Consider the following 18,321-nt stretch of genomic DNA (forward strand, 5'->3'; position numbering starts at 1 on the left):
CATGATGTGTCGATGATCCAAAGGGTTGAACACCCAGAGGCCACATAAGAAGGCCAGCGAGGATGGACTCCATTGCCAGTCTCAACTCTTGAAGACTTCCAATTTTATTACTTAAAAACTAAAATTATAATGTGCAGCTGGATTGATCATCCCCTCACAGAATATTATAAATGATTATATTTATTTTAAAAAAAATTATTTTAATCATTAAAGTTTTATTTTGAGCATTATTATTTTCACTTTTATTTTATTATATGCATTATCTAAATTTTTTTAAAAAAATTCAATCAGGAAAATCAAATAATATTTAAAAATAAAATAAAACTAACTAAACATATTGTCTACTCCAGTTATAATAAAAAATATTATTTGACCCATGCTAACTTACTAACTCAACCTTAAGCAGGATTAATATCTAGATTAGGTTTTTGAACCATCTAGATGGTGACCAAGTGGTAAAGACTTGGGACTAAGGGGTTTGCTCCCTCTATGGTCTCAGGTTCGAGTCCTTGGTTGCTCATATGATGGCCACTGGAGGCTTACATGGTCGTTAACTTCAGGGCCCGTGGAATTAGTCGTGGTGCGCGCAAGCTGGCCCGGACACCCACGTTAATCTAAAAAAAAAAAATATCTAGATTAGGTTTTATACTATGATTTGAAAATCAACCCAAAGTTTAAATTATGAATATAATAAAAAAAACAAGCAAACATTTTTTAATTACCAAACTTTATAGTACTATTAGCTCAAATTAAATTTTAATATTAGCCAAATGTAAAGACCAGGAACATAAAAACGAAATACAAGATCAGAATAACTATTCTTCCAAGATGGTTTATGCTAAGCAACAAAAAACCATGAAAATACTGATTTCTGAAATACTCTGGACAGTTTTGCTATAAGTAGAGCTTCTTTTTTTTTTTTGCAAAAAAAAAAAAAATTTCCTTTCCGTCTTCCACTGGTTCAGTTTGGGTAAAGCGAATTGTCGGTGAGTTACCGTTTGTTTGGTGATGCAATGTAAATTATTTTCTAATTAACAATATATTAAAAAATAATTATTTATAATTATTTTTTTATTTTTAATAATAATATATTAAAAAAACATTTTAAATAGAAAAGTTACGTTTATAAAGAAAAAATAGAAACTCGCAGTCAAGTGAAGCATTTCAAGATTATGGGCCAAATATTGTGTTGTCGAAGGAAACATCAAGCTCAACACTCCTTTGGAACTCTACCCATTTCTTAGGAATTCCACATATTTAAGATATCCTTGCACTTATTTATTCTCTTACCTGAAATAAATAAATAAGTATTTTTAGTACTTAATTATATCAATAATTATATTTTTTTTGTTTTATTTTTCTCATTGTAAAGTTGCATATTTTTTTTATTAATTTAATTATATCAATAATTAGATTATTATTCTTTTCAACATACCATTCATGTACTAGTGGTACTGCTTCTCATATTTCTTCACCGCATTTGTAAGACTGAAAAAAAGCTTTTATAGGAACCTACTTCAAATTGAAATTATATTTTTGTTATTTTAAATTTATTTTATATTACACCAGCCAACCCAAACATAATCATTCAACCCAATTAAATATTTTAGATTTTTTTTTTTGGAGTTTAAATAAGAAAAATCACACCTCCAACTAAAACGAAATGATTTAAAATTTGAATACATTACATATTTGACATTCATGATGGATATTCAATATAAAGTTTATTTGCATCAAATATTATAAATTAAATTATATCATTTAATATCATAATTCTATTAAAAATAACTTTAATTGAAAAACAAAAGGAGTTCAAATGACGTGTAATTTAAAATAAAATAATTTAAAACGTGTATATACAATATAAATCTTTAATTTCGATTTATTTTTAACATAAATATTATAAAATTTTATTACATGGTTTCATAAAATTATTAGAAAAAGGATGTAAATGACATATAATTTAGCTCTTTTACTTCTATAAATTTATAAATAATTTGTTAACCTTTTTTAGAGTTGATTTAGCATTGATTTTTTTTTCTTTTTTTTATTCTTATAACAAAACATATAAGATGTCTGTAAATTTTGGAGCACGAAAGAGCGGTTAATGGAGATTCAAATAGTGATCGAGTGATTATACCGTTCACCAAACTAGAACTAAGCTCAAGGGTAAAATGATATTTTACACATTATCCATTTATTATTTTTGTTTTTCTTGGAGGTACAAAAGTTTTTTTTTTTACCAGTAAAATATCTTCACTATCCTTAAAAGAAAAAAAAATGATAATTGCTTTCTAGGGATTTTTTTTGAGATTTCACATTTTGTTGCAAAATAATTTTACGTAACTGCCCTTAGTTTCAAAATTGATCAATTTTTTTGGGGGGTATTTTGTACTCGTCTTTGGGTTTATTTTGTTATAGTCCGATGAGTAGAGGGGTAAACATATTTTTCAAGAAATTAAAAATATTAAATATTCAGAGAGCTTTAAATTTACTAAATTACTCTCATCTATTTATGTTTTTTTTTTTTGGGGGGGGGGGGCTGATTTTCGTATTTTCCTTTGGATTTTTTTCATAAATGAATAAATAAATCCTTCTACAAATTTGATGTATGCTTTTCACAAACCTAAAATATTTTAAGAAAAGCTAGGTTATAAAAGAAGCTCAGTTGTGGGAGTGGCTTTGTGCTGAGACAGTGATCTGCGAGCTAAAGGCATAGCTGTAATGAAATAGTTTAGCACAAAAGTCTTTCCATTTGCTTCTTTTTAAAATAAAAAATACGAATCGCATGCCATAGTTTGTAGAAAATTTCAAATTGAGCTTCGTATTTTAAATCCAAGGCAAGAAATGTATGCCATAGCTAGCAAAATCTTCAAAATTGCTTACTACCATGTTCTTGGCATGACACTAAGAGAAGGCATGCAAAGAAATTGTTTCTTGGCTAACCAATTTAACGCAAGGAAAATCAAATTTTTCAATAAGAAAGAAGCTAGCTTTGAAAATGGCAGGTAGTGCACCATCATAAAATTAGCAAATATTAACGAAAACAATAACATAATATTTTTGTAGGTAAATTACAGTAAATTTCACTAACAAAATATTCTTTTATTATATACATCAATAAACATTGATAGAAGTATATTTATTTAGTATATACCAAATGAATTATAATAGGAAAAGAAAAAATTAAAACAAAATCAAATTGTAAGATAATATATAATTTATACCAATGGAATTATCGATAGTATTAATATCATTGGTAAAATCTGTTTATAAACTCGTTAGGAAATTTTTCACTTTTCTTTAGCACTATTCATTATGTTAATTACAGAGGATATCACTAACGGATTAATTTTATCCGAATTTTCTAGACAGTTTTGAAATTGTTCACTTTTTAATTACATTGTTAAGTATTATTATTTATAGATGAAATTACTGATAAATTGAAAAGTCGTTGGTGATATTTGAGGGCTGTTTCTAAAATTTTTTGATTAAATTAAAAATTTATATTAAATATTATGGAATCAATGACAGATTGAAAAGTCGTTAATAATATTTGGGGGGTTTCTGAAATTTTTTAATTAATTTGAAAATTTAAATTAAATATTACAGACAGAATTATTGACCAAATAATTAAAAATATTAATATTTAATTATCCGTCAATAAAAAAATTAATAAAATATTCTAATAAAAAAACTATAATCCCACATTTCATAACAAACTAGCTTCTTCTTCTTCTTTAACTTCTCTCTTCCTTTTATATAAAAAACACCAACATCCCTTTTTTTTTTCTTCTCTCCTGAACTACTTCTCTTATCTTTTTCTTTCTTCCGGTATGTCCTTTTCTCTCTTCTTTCTTTTTTTGTTAGTTTTTTAACATATTTTATAAATTTGTTTTTTTCTTTTCTCAGCTTCACTAGCAATTACATTAAGGTAATATTTTTATTTTTGCATTATATTTGTTTATTTTTTATTTTCTTTGTTCTTAATAATTGTATGAATGTTGTTGTATGATTTGTTTTTTATATGAAATCAATTTTGTTGATTTTAAGTTGGTTTTTTTTTTCAATTTTGTTGTTTAATTTCAATTAAATTATTTTATTTGTTGCTGGATAATAAGTTTGAAATAGGTTTTCTAAGTTAAGTGGAAATTGTTTTTAATTGATTTATTTATTTATTTATTACTGTTGTTTATTTTTTGTTGTAAATTTATTTGAGTTGATTTTTTTTCCAAGTAACTCTCCAATATTATGGAAGGTTGATTTATATTAATTTAATTATTTTTTATTTTTATTAAATAGATTTTTTAAAAATATATTTTTAAATAATTACTAACGGTATTATCGAGAGATTAAGTCCGACATTGATATATTATAGAGAATTGAAAAAGAATTACTATAAATATTATTGTGTTATTGTTTTATCACTGAAATAATTGCATATGATATTTCTGTTTATTTCGTAAAATTCCTGATAAAATACCGATGGAATGAAGTGGATAATATTTTTTTTATATTTTTTTCATTAATAACTTTATTATTAATAAACTTATCGATAAATAAAAAATTACCAATAAAAATTTTTTCGACAAAAAATTTCATAAGTATTTCTAAAAAAATCTAAGCTATAAATCACTTATTAAGTAGTTTGCCAAACCTTAAGACCGAAGGCATCTCTTTTTTTGTATTATAGGATAGGTCATGATTTAGATCGCAGAAAAACAGAGATCTCAAATTCATTATAAGGTGGAGGTGGTGGTGGGGTACAGGCAGATTTGGATGTGTTTAGGTAGATCTGATGCTCCTTGTTCATGCACAAACAACCAAAACTAAAGCCCTAAAAAAAATTGAAACCCTGGGACAATACCTGATCATCATTGTTATTTTAGATTTCTGCTGTCATTATTATTATTATCCTAACAATTTGGATATGGGGTCGGTGGTGAGCACCCTTGTGGGGGGCTTCAGGAATTCTGGGGGGATCTTGTTATATTATAGTAGTAAAAAAAGAACAGTGTTCCCTGCCATCCAGGCATTAGGAATTACAGGGGAGATGCATAAAGAGCCTGCAGAATATGAGAGCTATACGAGTCATATGATCCTCCATTTTCCCAGAGGCTTCTTCTCAAGTCTAGCCAGAAACACGTTTGCCTCTAGGAACCATTGAAATCTTCTTTGTTTTCTTGATCTCATGAGCTATCGACTCAAAGCAATGCCCTGTTTTCGTTAAGGTTTTTCCCAAAAAAAAAATAAGTAACAAGGAGTGATTACGTGGGTGGAGGTATATTACTTGCCAAGAAAATGGTTTTCTTTTCTGTCCTCTCAAATCCCTAATAAAGACGATGCATTGCCATGACATGATAGTTTGAGGGATGAAAATAAGAATAAATTGAAAGATCAGAGGTTAAGTTGAATTTAATAAATTATTCAGAGGTCATTTCAGAAATTAGCCATTTTCCAACCCAAAGTTCATACGCATCGATAAAATCTAGAGAAGGTGAAGACAATGAAAGGTGGAGATAAGGCCTGACAAACAAAACCTTCCCTTCCAAACTGTGAAACATTAGCTCACAGCTGAGCACCCGGTATTTCCGGTACTTCCACGACAAGTAAAAAAATAAATAATCAATACATCACTGACATCTCATCCATTAAAAAATATTTTTTTGATGTAAAATATTTTTTATTTGTTAAAATTCTAAGCAATACAAACAGACCCTTGGAATTTAAATATCTGAAAGAGCCTAGTTAAATCAAACAAATTATTAAAGAAAAAATGCATTATTTTGGTTAGTAAAACACTAGTTTACTGCCCGCATGAACTTCCTTAAATATTTTGAAATATAAAAAAATAATATTTAAAGATTTTTTTATATTATTATTAAATTTAGTATAATGATTAAACTCCTAACTCGACTATTTCATTAATATTTAGTTAATTCTTTAAATTTATGATTGAGATTATAGACTTCATTCGTCGAATTAATTATTTTATATTATTATATGATAAAAAATATAAAAATTTATTTATCAAAAATTTGACATTAAAATATAAAATTCAATAAAAACCTCACACTAAATGATAGATTTGCTAAAAAATCAAAGATTAAAAACACATTATTAAAAATCCTACTCGATTCTTTAATTAATATTTAGCTAATTTTTTAAATTTATGATTTAAATTATGAACTTTACTAAGTTAAATTAATATTTTAATTTTGTTATACAATAAAAAATATAAAAATTTATTAATTATCAATTTAATAGTACAAAATTCTATAAAAACCGTATACTAAATAATAAAATTTTAAAAAATTCTAAAAAGGTCAAATCCACAACCTTTTATAATCAACTAATCCCTTGAACCACAACGCTCAGCTTGCAACCAAAAGACTTAAAAAATATATTAACTATGTTTATTGTTCGTTTAAAAGAAAATATGGTGTTCTCAAGTCTCTCACATTATTTCCATACATTAATTACTAAGCTTCAATACTATACAACTAGTATTTAAACAATTAAAAAAATATATTAATTTGTTTCAATATTCATATTAACAGTGAAACCAAATTTGAAAGTGAGTTGGATATGAAATTTGGATTTTATAAAATACTAAAGACGTTGAATTTTAGTAGTTTTATCAATACGGCGTTTAGCTGGCATACGGGACTTCATTGATTGACTTCTATGCTACCCAACAAATTCCATTTCCCCTCCATTAAATTGCCTTTCCAATCACCAATAAGGTTGCCGTTTCATGACCAAGGAACTGCCAAGCTGCAATTATAAACCCTCTTTTTCTTTTTTTTGTTCCATTTTTGAAAATGACAAAATAGTTATCATGTCTTTTGTTCCATGAGAAAGGGTTAATCATGAGCTATAGTAAGCCGGACCTACATTCTAAAAATACAGGCTGTGTAGCCCAAGAGGAAATCCAACAAAATTGTAATATACATTTTTTTTTTCTTATATGCTAATTTCTCTTCTGGTAACAACGGTTCAGCATATTTTTCCAGCTTGATCAAGTGAATTCATTGCTTGGATCTGCTCCACAGATGATGGAAGAGGGCGACAAATCTTTCGAAGCTCATCGTACTTCTCCAGATTGAAATTGTTGAGTTTCATGAGCTGCTTCTGCTTGGCACTAAACCTGCTTTGATAGAACCCTTCGAAAGAGGGCTCCTTTGATGTCCTGAGGAAGAAGGTATAGCCAGCCACGAAATAAAATGACGTAACATAGAAGCAGATCGGCTCCATGACATCCCAGGTAAGTTCCCAGAATGTCAGCCTCATGAAGCCAGCTGTCTGAAGAATTAAGAAACCAAGGCCACACCATAGTTCGCGGCGAACCAGGGTTCCGGCCTTTTCATCGATCACAGCTTTCTGTTTCTCCATTTCCTGCAGCTCCCTTCTTCTTGGATCATTGGGGTCGGTTGCTGGCAATGGAATTAGGCCTCCGATAACTTTCAATACCTGTAATTAACAGAAATGGAAAAACTCGTTTGGGTAAAAGATGAACTCTATATCACCTAGCATATTAATCTTGTAAGTACGTTAATCAACTAGTGAAAGTAAATTGCTTTCCAGAAAATAATCATGGAAGAAAATTCATCTCCCACAAAAGAAATCAGTAAAATCAAAATCAGGTTGCTATCTCACTACCCTTAAATTCAGTTGCAAATCCAAGAAAGCCAGGAATTTTTATTTTTATTTTTAAGAACTTCATTTAAATAAGTGAAATAATTAGTAAAAAAACAGAAAATAGCTTTGTCATTGCTAGTGATTTGCATCATCTGTCCATGGTGAGCTACAGCCTTACAGCTGACCCATTTTCCAGATCATTCTAGCTAGACTCTTTTGAAAATAGCTAATATATATATAACAAAAGAACAGAAAATCTAACCCCCCAGCATTTTTGTTTCTTTACTTTTTCTCTACACCAATTCAATTACGAACTTTCCTACCCATAAAAAAACAGAGAAAAACAGAAAAACAACTTCATTATCAAGGTATGCATTTCTGCATATTTTTTGCCCCATAGTAAAATCATGTTAATGTGTCTCCTTCTTAAATCATATCACTGATTCTAAGGATTGTTTCCAGGGTATCATGAAATATAACACCTTTCTGCTGTGCTCATCAAGTATAAAAACCCTAATTCCACCATGACCACCCAATTAAATGTGCACTTCCTCCATCATCAACCAACTAAACACACATCTCTTTCACTGTTTTTCTTCTAATTTTTTTTTCTCTTCCCCACAAAAAAACACCCACTCTATTTTTTGTTCCAGTCCCAGTTTCTCTCTATCTGATTTTTATTTTATTTAATTAAATAATTTTTCTTTTGTGAGCATCAAAAAGCACTAAAAGAGTGAAACAAATCTTGTCACTGTAGAAACTGAATGGCCCTTAGATCTGGCTTGTGTAACAACAAAAGTTACATTCTCCTGCCGAAAGAAAAAACACACAAAAAAAAATATACATAAAGAAATATCAGTTTTCAGCTTTCCAGAAATCGAAGAAAAACCAAAACCAAAACTTGTATTTATCTGTTAATTATCGGTTAAATTGTACTCAATTTAACCTTCACAGAACCATCATTGCCATTATTTTAATCTGTAAAACAAATTAATTGACCCAAAAAAGCGACACAATAAATCGATTGAACTGCTAATCATACAATAAAAAAGTTTGGTTTTTTACCTGCTCTGGTTTCAGTAAAACAAGATTTCCAAGAACAACAACAGTCCCGGATTCATCAAGATTCCTCGCTACTCGAATACCATACTCAAGATCAGAACACCCCTCACTGCATACCCGAACAAACTCCGAATAACAAATCCATGTTTTCTCCATTTCTCTCAGTCTCGATTTCAGCCCCTCCAACTGAGCCACTTTCAACAACTTCCTCGCATCCTCCGCCGTCAACCCCTCCTCAGCCGCCACCTCCTCCGTCACCACCGGAGGCGGACTCAACGCATCCCACCGGATCCTATCCTTCACAATGTCAAGCCCCCGGATTCTATCAATCAAGCCCTCCCCAATCGGCAGTTGCCGGAGTTCAGGCGATAAAATGGCCGGTTTGTGGAATAATCGTCGGAAGATGCCGGGTTCTCCAGGATGGTCAGGTATAGTGTTGGATTGAGCCGGATTTTGGTGGATTCGGGTTTGGAGCGAAGATGAAATGCGGCTATTGGCCAAGTATTGATTAGGGATTTTGGAGAATTTCAGGACACGCTCTGCTAAGGATTTCTTTAGCGACATTGTTGTTACAAATCTGAAAACCTTAAAAGAAATAAAAGCGAAACAGAGACAGAGGTTTTGTATTACGGGACGCCGTAAAAATGGAAGCTTTTAGTTTTGAAGCGCATTGATGAAGAAGTAGAAGGTGGTAGGGGATTTATATAGTTGTCCGAATATGAGGGAGTTGGAAGAAATTGAAAATGTCGTGGTTGTTTTTTTTTTTTCTTTTTTAAATTTAATAACAACCTCTAATTTTTGGCATATTCGTTTTCGTTTATTGTCAGCGGAAACTTTTTTTTTGGAATAAGTATAAACTACTCCTCTAACTATGATAGAAGATTTAATTAGTTTCCTATATATAAGTTATTACCATAGATTTTGATGGTGTAGTTTGTATTTATAATTTTTATTATTTTTTTATGATAATATGGTATTTTTAGATTTTAGGTTAGTCTTTAGAGATAAATCTTTTTGCTAAGACAAAAGAAAAATTAATGCAGAAACTTGCCTAAAGAAAATTATTATTTTGTGATCCTTAGAGTTTAAAATTAAATTGTGTGCTTGCTCATATAATATATATGTTAATGACTCAATTAACTCTTACATTAAGCTTCTTATATATCATATGTTTATCATGTAATTATAATTAAAAACATGAAATCAATTCAATAAAATGATCTTTAAAAAAAAACTTTAATTATATTATAGTTGGATCACATGTATCACATGATTCATAAACTTCTTTTACTAGAATAATGTTCAATTAATTAAGATTTCAAGTTAATTTTTAACAATAATAAAAGATGCATCATAGCACTAATGTAACCTACTTATTTTTTCATTGGTCGTGTAAATTGTCGATTTCTTGTTATGTCTATTCTCAAGGCCTTATTATTGAATTATATAGTATAGGGACTGTATTGAAAAGGATTTAGACATGGCGGACTAGTTTGTTTCCGTGCTCCCATTCTTTTGAAATATATTCGCATCGAGAAATTGAGAAGTTAAAGACATGGGGCCCAAATCACGAGGAGAAATATCACCCGGCCATGCTTAAACACCGTACACGTGTTGGCTAATACTGCTTAACTAACACCTGCAAGCACCGTCTGATCACAAGAAAATATACTAATCAAAGGCTGAAAACTGGTAAGAGGTAGGCGGCACTGATGTTGACTTGAAATTAAACTTCATATTACTGACGTGGCATGATCATGTTCGACACGTGTAAGAGAGCAGCAAATGGTTATCTGATAAATAAAAAACTTAAAATGGACTTGCTTACATGTTATAAGGGTTGTTTGTGGGACGGGAAAGTTGGAAGGTGACAGCTCAGAAGAGCCTGGTTGCTTGGGATGTGGTTGGTCGATGGGGTCTATTTTGCGTTCACGCAAACGTGTCGCCACATATTTTTTATGAACATATCCGTAAAAAATAGGATTGTTCAAGTAAATTTCTCATTACTCTTTGAGGGATAAAATTAGACCTACGGATATTAAAGTTTATGCTATTTGATGGGATTTTATTGGGCATGAAGAATTTTATAGTGCTAGTAAAATACAATTAATTACATTTTGTGTTCACTTAAGAAAATAATAAAAAATCAATTTTATAACCCGAAGGAAATATTTCCTCTCTTGTTTTTTTGTTTTATTTGGGTTTATTTCATAATAATTAGTTATTCTCTAATCACTCCAAAATTTCTTGATACATTCATTTTATTTTATTGTTACGGTAATAACACTAATTATTATAAAAACATATTATGGGTATGCTTGTTTTTGTATTTTAAAAAAAATTAATTTTTATTTTATTTTTTCTTTGTTTTAAATTATTTATTTTCATTTTTAAATTATTTTGATATACTCATATAATAAATAAAATAAAAAAATATTTTTTAAATATATTTTTTAATAAAAAATACTCTAAAAAATAAATGTAGCTAAACTTTCAAATACCTTCTCAGACTGAGAAACTTTATCATTATCCGTTTTCCACTTTGTGGTGGATTATAAAATTATCAACGTATGATATGATGATGGTGGTCACTTTATCCCAATCCCACCATAATCAATTGATTTTTCTTATTCCATTTCGTCGTCTATGAATCTGATTATAAAATCTTCATGATAAATCATCATTTACTACCAAGAGGTGCATGTTGTAAAGCATTTAATTTAATTTAATTAACTCATTTACTTCTATGAAGAGTTAATTTGAAGGTTTGGGTTAATGCCCTCAATTTTATGGTATTACGCCCAACTAATGAAATATTTTCTTCTGTAGACATGCCAAAGAAAATTAACGTGCTTGGTACTTCAATTACACACTAAAGAGAGAAAGGATTTATTAGCAATTTCAAATTTTGATAAAGGCTAGCTAGAATGGAAATTTTCTGGCTGAGATATTGCAGTCGAATAAGGTGCTGTTTGGTATAAAAATCTGTAAACTCGATTCTTTCAAGGAAAGAAAATATTGCATATCTATATATAATTAACAAGCTAGATATCTTCGTGATGAATAAAACGTTAAGTATATGTTTTTTTTTATGTGTCCAAAATAATTGTTAAACCTAATAATACATAAATCCAAACACAAAAAAACTGCTCCCGGAAAATCTCATGAACTTTCTATACCAGATTTATTTCTAAAGAAGTCGGTTTGTAATAATATCATGATCTCAAGGTTTAAAGAAGAATTTAAAGTAATGTTTAATTATAGTTTCAACACACAAAAAAAGATATAATAAAACAACACCAAACAAATAATAATACAACAATTTTAGTTATTAAATACGACTTCACTTGATAACCTAACAAGTTAACTTATAATTTAATCAGCTTATATTCTAAATTAATCAAAATAAAAAAATAAAAAAAAATTACTTGTCATCCAGTTGATCCAGAATAAAACTTAGTCAAAAACCTATTAACGTTTTTTTTTATTATTTAGTTTTTTAAAATAATATTGTTTTGATTCTCTTAAAAATAAATGTATATTTAATCCTCTTAAATATATATATATATATATATATATTCTTATTGTTTTTGTTTTTGTTTTTCATATTCGAAGACATTAACCAAACTTTACCATTTCACGTTTGTTAAAGGAAATATTGTAATTTTCAAATGACCTTAACAGCTAAAGTTGAATTTTCATGTGTGTTTGGGAAAGAAGCAAATGAAGAGGAGTTAGGGAGGGAAATAGAGGTTAATGAGTTTCTGCAAAGGGAATGAAGGTTAATTTCTATTCGCGAAATTAATGGAGGGGAGTAAATAGTTTTATATATTTTTAATAGAAACTTCCTATTTTAGCCATACTTTAAAAAAAATCAATTTTAAATATTTTTAATAGAAACTTCCTATTTTAGCCATACTTTAAAAAAAATCAATTTTATCTTTTCAACAAACAAAATCCTTTTAACCTTATTTGTGCTTCTTCATCTATCTTTAAAAGAAGAGGATAATAATGATATTTAATATTCATCACCTTCCCATCTCCAAATAAACATAATTTATTCCTCTTTATTCTTTTTTGTTATTCAAACAAATGATGGTGAAAAAGTTTTCATATTTTCCCTTTCCTTCTCATCACTAATTTTATTCAAACACACCTTTTAAGGTAAAAACTAATGATATAGGCTTACATGCTGCAAAAATCGCATATAAAGTATAAAAGTATAATAATAAAAACAATTAAAATATTTTGCCAACTTCTTTATTTATTTATCACTAGAATTTTTTTTCCGAAATTTTTATTTTATTTGAAATGGAAAAAATATTTTTTAAAAAATAACTTGTTAACTTTTTATTAATTTATGTTTGATTTTTTTTTATTTTTAGTATATTTTTATAATCTCTAGTTGAGTATTTATTTTATTTTAAAAATTCAAATAAAAATTTATAAAATAAATAAAAATTATGTAAAAATTATAAAACATCAAACATGTAAAATAAAAAACTTTCATAAAAAAATAAAGTAGAAAACCATGCCTATGGAAAAAATATAAAAATTAAACCAAGTGTGTTTCATCAATAAATAAATATTTTTACCCTTTATTTTTGCAAGATCGTATATATTTCTCAAACTGTATATTATATCGATTTAAAATTTTAAAAGAAAATACCAGATATATAGAACTATATTATGATAAATTTTCAAGTTAAATAGAGTTGGAAAACATATTATTTCATATGTTTAAATTTAGTAGATGAATCTTGTTAAATCTATCAGACTAGATTTTCGTATACTATTTGAGACATATTTAAAGTTACAAGTGAAATTTTTCTGTAATTTAAATTGAGCTGAGAACTAGATATCTCAACCAACCATGTAGAGATTTGTTAAGAATATATAAAAATTAAAGATTTGAGCTACATGAATGATTTTTAGTATAAATATTTTTTTTATTATCTCATTTTATTTTTTTATTTTTAAATACTTATTTTTATTTTGGATATGTTCGTGTATTAGACATTTTTTATTTGTTTATTTTATTATTAAACTTATATTAATTAATTACCAATTTAAATCTATTAACTTACAATAAAAAAAAGTATCAAAATTAGTTAAAAAAAAAGTATATTATATTTTTTTTAAGTTATGAATTTAAGCAACAAGTTGAAAAATAGAAGTAAGTATTTTTTTTGGCAAAAATAACATTTTTTTAGCAAAGACAAATCATATACCAACATGTGGAATATTAAATGGTTTTATGATATCCTTTACATGGTTAGGATTCTTATATATAATTTTATTTTTAGATCTAACTTTTTTTTCAATACTTTTAGTTTGTAGATATAAGATTACATCTAAATTATGATTTTATCGAATCTAATTTTAAGTTTTTTAAATTATTTATTTATTTTGTTAGAAGTTGCTTGATCATATAATTAAAAAGATTCATGTTACTTTTTCTACGGTAAACAAATAAAAAATTAATTAATTATAAAATGATAAGGAATCAAGAAACTAAGAAAATCGGGTTTTAAATTGTTATTCTCGATTATATTGAACACATTTCGCCCTTCTAAAATCTAAAGTTATACGTTATCAACTTAATTGATATTTGAAGACAACGGCCTTAAATATTAACATAATAAAGGGGTACAGTACGTAATTAACCTGTCCAATGACACCACTTTCATTTTTTGATTGCTTGTGATGACAAAATTACTCCACTTAAAAAAAAAAAAAAAACTTAAGTTTGAAGGCAAAAATACTACGTATTAAGACACAAAGTAGCAGTGGTGGCAGTTCATCAATGGCCAATTTTTTTTCTCTCCTTTTCTATCCTAAAAAATACATAATGATCTTTGTTATTATATTTTAATTTCTCGATATTTTTATTAAATTTTTATTTATTTTTAATTTAATCTCTCAATTCTAATTTATCATATATATAAGTTTTTCTAATTTAATTCATCTTTTTTTTATTTTTTTATTTTTTCATGGTTTGTTTTGTAAAAAAAATCAACATTTTGAATTTTATCATTTAATTCAAGTAAATAATGTATCATTTTTTTATTTGATTCTTATTTTTTTTATTTTTTTTATTTTATTATATTTTTTTTTCAATTTAACCCTCCAATCAAATTTTTTTGTCGCCTTTTATTTTATTTTTTATTTGATTTTTACACTCATTCTTTAATTGCTATTTTTTAATTTTAAATTATTTTATGTAATTAATTTTTTAAAAATTTTATCTTTTCATATTTGATTTTCTAAAAATCAAACTTTGTGATTTTTCTATAAATATTATTTTTGATCTAATAATCTAGATCACAAATTTAAAAAACTAATTCAAGTTATAGCCTCCTCTATTCTTTTTATTTTCTTTTTGATATCATTGATATTAATTATTATTTTTTAAATTTAGTTTTGTGGTTTTTATTAATATCTTTTTTATCTGGGTTGAAGCTCATAAAAGCAAGAGGAAAACGATGGAAAATAACTTAAAAGAAAAATGTATAACAGATAGTTTTTCAATTCGAATACATTTTATACAATATTTTTTATAGAAAATAAAATCTAGAAATTGTGTATATAATAATTATCTTTCTATAATTATATATAGAAAGATAGTTGAATATGGGTTCAAATTTAACATCATCTAGCGGGAATAAAATTAAAACCCGACTTGAGTCTCTGCCAACCCGACTTGGTATACCAATTTAGTAACTTTGTTTTTAGAGTGAAATTTAGTAAAATTTTCAGAATATAAGCAATCAAGTCCAAAATAAAAAAGCTATAGTCAACATCACCAGAATAAAGAATTTTGATAATAAGGACTTGTAGCCGATTGAAAATATATATATAATATATATAATTAAAGTTATAGACAAAAAGGTCTAACCAAATCAGTGAAACTCACACACACGAATTCTTTTGGAAGATCTTATTGATCACGACCTCGAACATCAGGTGATAAGGCCAGAAATTTTAATTTAAGTCATAGATAAATAGGTTTTCCATCACAATTAATTAACATATCAAGCCATCAACTTCTATAAACCCTTACCAAACACGTTTGTAAAAATAAATAAATAAATTATCCATATGACGTTTAGTTGACATGATTTTTGAAAGGTTATTTAATCATGTGCTGTCAATTTGGTTAATATTATAAAAACTAATAGAATTGAGCATGATTTACGTTTCAATTAGCTGATTAAATTGCTGAAGCAACTTCATTGGTCCAAGCATACTAACCATTCCATAAGCATGTGTAATCATTGTGTAATATTTCAAACTAAAAAAAAATATTGCAAAAAATAAATATACAATTAAATAAATGTTAAGTCTCCTTTTATTTTTCTTGGTTGAAGGTATATCTTCTTAAATCAAACTTACAAGTCAATCAAAATAAATAAATGGTCTTTAAATAATTTTAATAGTGTACTTTGACATCAATTTAATTTGTTTTTAGAAATAAATCGTTAAGTTTCAAGTTTCACCTCAATAGTTAGATATAATAATTAAGAAAGTAAACAAATCTTAAAATAAGTTTGTTTGATAATATAATGGTAATTGTTTTTTAAATAATTTTTTGTGCTAAAATGTATATTAATAATATTTTTCTAAAAAACTTATTTTCAATATTTATACATTAAAACGATCTAAAGTATATAAATCATATTAAATTTTAACTAAAAAAAATTAAATATTTTAAAATCACAAATACTAAAAAAATTAAATATTTTAAAATCACAAATTAAACATCATTTCCAAACTATTCCCCGCCTCCTTCAAACCTATGCTTTATGGGGTTATCGAATCTAACATGATTTGATAGGCGTCGATTGAAATAAATTTTAAGGGATTTTCCAATATGTGAACGGATTTTGGCCTCATTTAAAGGGGAGAGACGTTTATTTACCACTAAGTTAAGAAACTTCAGCTAGGCACAATATTCAACAAGCTAGGCACTACAGCTATTCCAGCGACAAACTGTAGTGAACTAGAGGTGGAGATCGCAAGATGCAGGTTCTTGGTTAGAAGGCATTTTGAAAGTGATGCTAACTTAACAAGAATTGCCAAAAACACAAAAGCATAAACACAATTTCTGCAATAATTTTAGCGAATTGGGGGCTTTTATTTTCATCGTAACTGTTTATTTTTGTATTTTGAAAATATTTTTTAAAATTTTTTAATTAAATTTTTTAAATATTTTTAAATTACTTTGATGTATTAATATAAAAAATAATGTTTCAAAAATAAAAAAATATTTTAATATATTTTCAAATAAAAAATTATTTGAAATCATCCCATCTATGTATTCCATATAGACACAAACACAAATTTGTTTTACCTGTGAACCCTAGCTAGCAAGCACAGTAACCCACGCTCACAGTAGTTACAGGACTATCATTTTCTTCCCAGCTGGTACCAAATCTTTTTCAATGGGGCAATTTCACCTCTAAAAAATTCAAATGTCACACTGGTTGGCACATCATCATTTCTAGGCATGCTAATGGAATCCACACAAAGGATTCCTCAAGTATTACCAATCAATAATGCCCCAGTCAGTGGTGTACAGGGCATGTGCTTTGGGTGCCCATTTGTCTATTCCTGTAGTTGGAGTGTGAGGCTCTATACCTAGAGAGAGATAAACAGAGTTTCTTTTGCACGAGACAAAAATAATTTTCTTGCCCTTCAAATCTGAGGATTGGAATATTCTCAGAGTTTCAAGTTTGCTACCATTCTTTTCTACGCAGGTAGAGAAGCGAGAGGACAGTGAAATGGCAACTAATATTATGTAAAAAAAATTAGACATCAAACGTAGAGGAAATATCAACCTCGGAACTTAGAGAATTAATCCAACATGGAGTATGTAATGCTTTACTCGTTTATTATCATGTTCATTGCACTTAATATTCGTTTGGTGCCTGCGTTAGAAAGAATTTTAAAAAAATCTTTATAAATTAAACTTTTTCATCAGTTTCTTTTCCTTTTCCTTTTCCCATCTATAGGAGCAATCCTCTCACAGTTGGGAAACCTCAGATCGATCCATAAGAACCCTTTTAACTTGGGATCGATGAGTCATGAGCGAATCCAAAACAAGTAGTCTAAATATGAAATTGTTTGTATTCAGCAACGAGCACGGGAAATAGTTGAAGCTACACATGCTCCTGTAAATCACGAATTAAGCTTGTGTTCTATGGCACTTGAACAACCAAGAAGCTACATATGCCACATGCATGCTAAGACGGAATGCTGCTGAAAGAAAGAAGAATATAAGGAATTCTGCTGAAAGAAAGAAGAATATAAGGAATGCTGCTTCTAACCATTTGACTTGGAGGTATTTTGCAACTAGGCAATAATAATTGAGAATTTTCCTTATCCAAACGAAAATGCATGCATTGCAATCTGATCGCACAAGCTTCTCCGCGTTCTGATCTCTTATCACCAATCAGGTTGAATAGCATATATTCTTCAGGCATTATTGCCTTACCCATATTGTGCTGTGGACTCTTGCCTAGAGCAAGTAAAGTTCTCTGATGTTTTTCACTTATCATACCCAGAAAAACTCAAAACACCAACGGTATGTTCCGTCGGAATAAACACACTAATTCT

At 27.9% G+C, this 18,321-nt stretch overlaps 1 protein-coding gene across 1 annotated transcript; it reads right to left on the minus strand.

The window, feature by feature from the left end:
- Positions 1–6,778: 6,778 nt before the first annotated feature.
- On the minus strand, positions 6,779–9,468 carry LOC105126523 (calcium uniporter protein 2, mitochondrial). Its single transcript, XM_011027406.1, has 2 exons — positions 8,707–9,468; positions 6,779–7,473 (listed from the first exon to the last, which is right to left on the minus strand). The coding sequence occupies exons 1-2, from the start codon at positions 9,265–9,267 to the stop codon at positions 7,000–7,002; spliced, it is 1,035 nt and encodes a 344-aa protein (XP_011025708.1). The 5' UTR covers positions 9,268–9,468; the 3' UTR covers positions 6,779–6,999.
- Positions 9,469–18,321: the final 8,853 nt, after the last annotated feature.

This window comes from Populus euphratica, unplaced genomic scaffold (assembly GCF_000495115.2).
Source record: "Populus euphratica unplaced genomic scaffold, PopEup_1.0 scaffold41.1, whole genome shotgun sequence".
NCBI classification, from domain to species: domain Eukaryota; kingdom Viridiplantae; phylum Streptophyta; class Magnoliopsida; order Malpighiales; family Salicaceae; genus Populus; species Populus euphratica.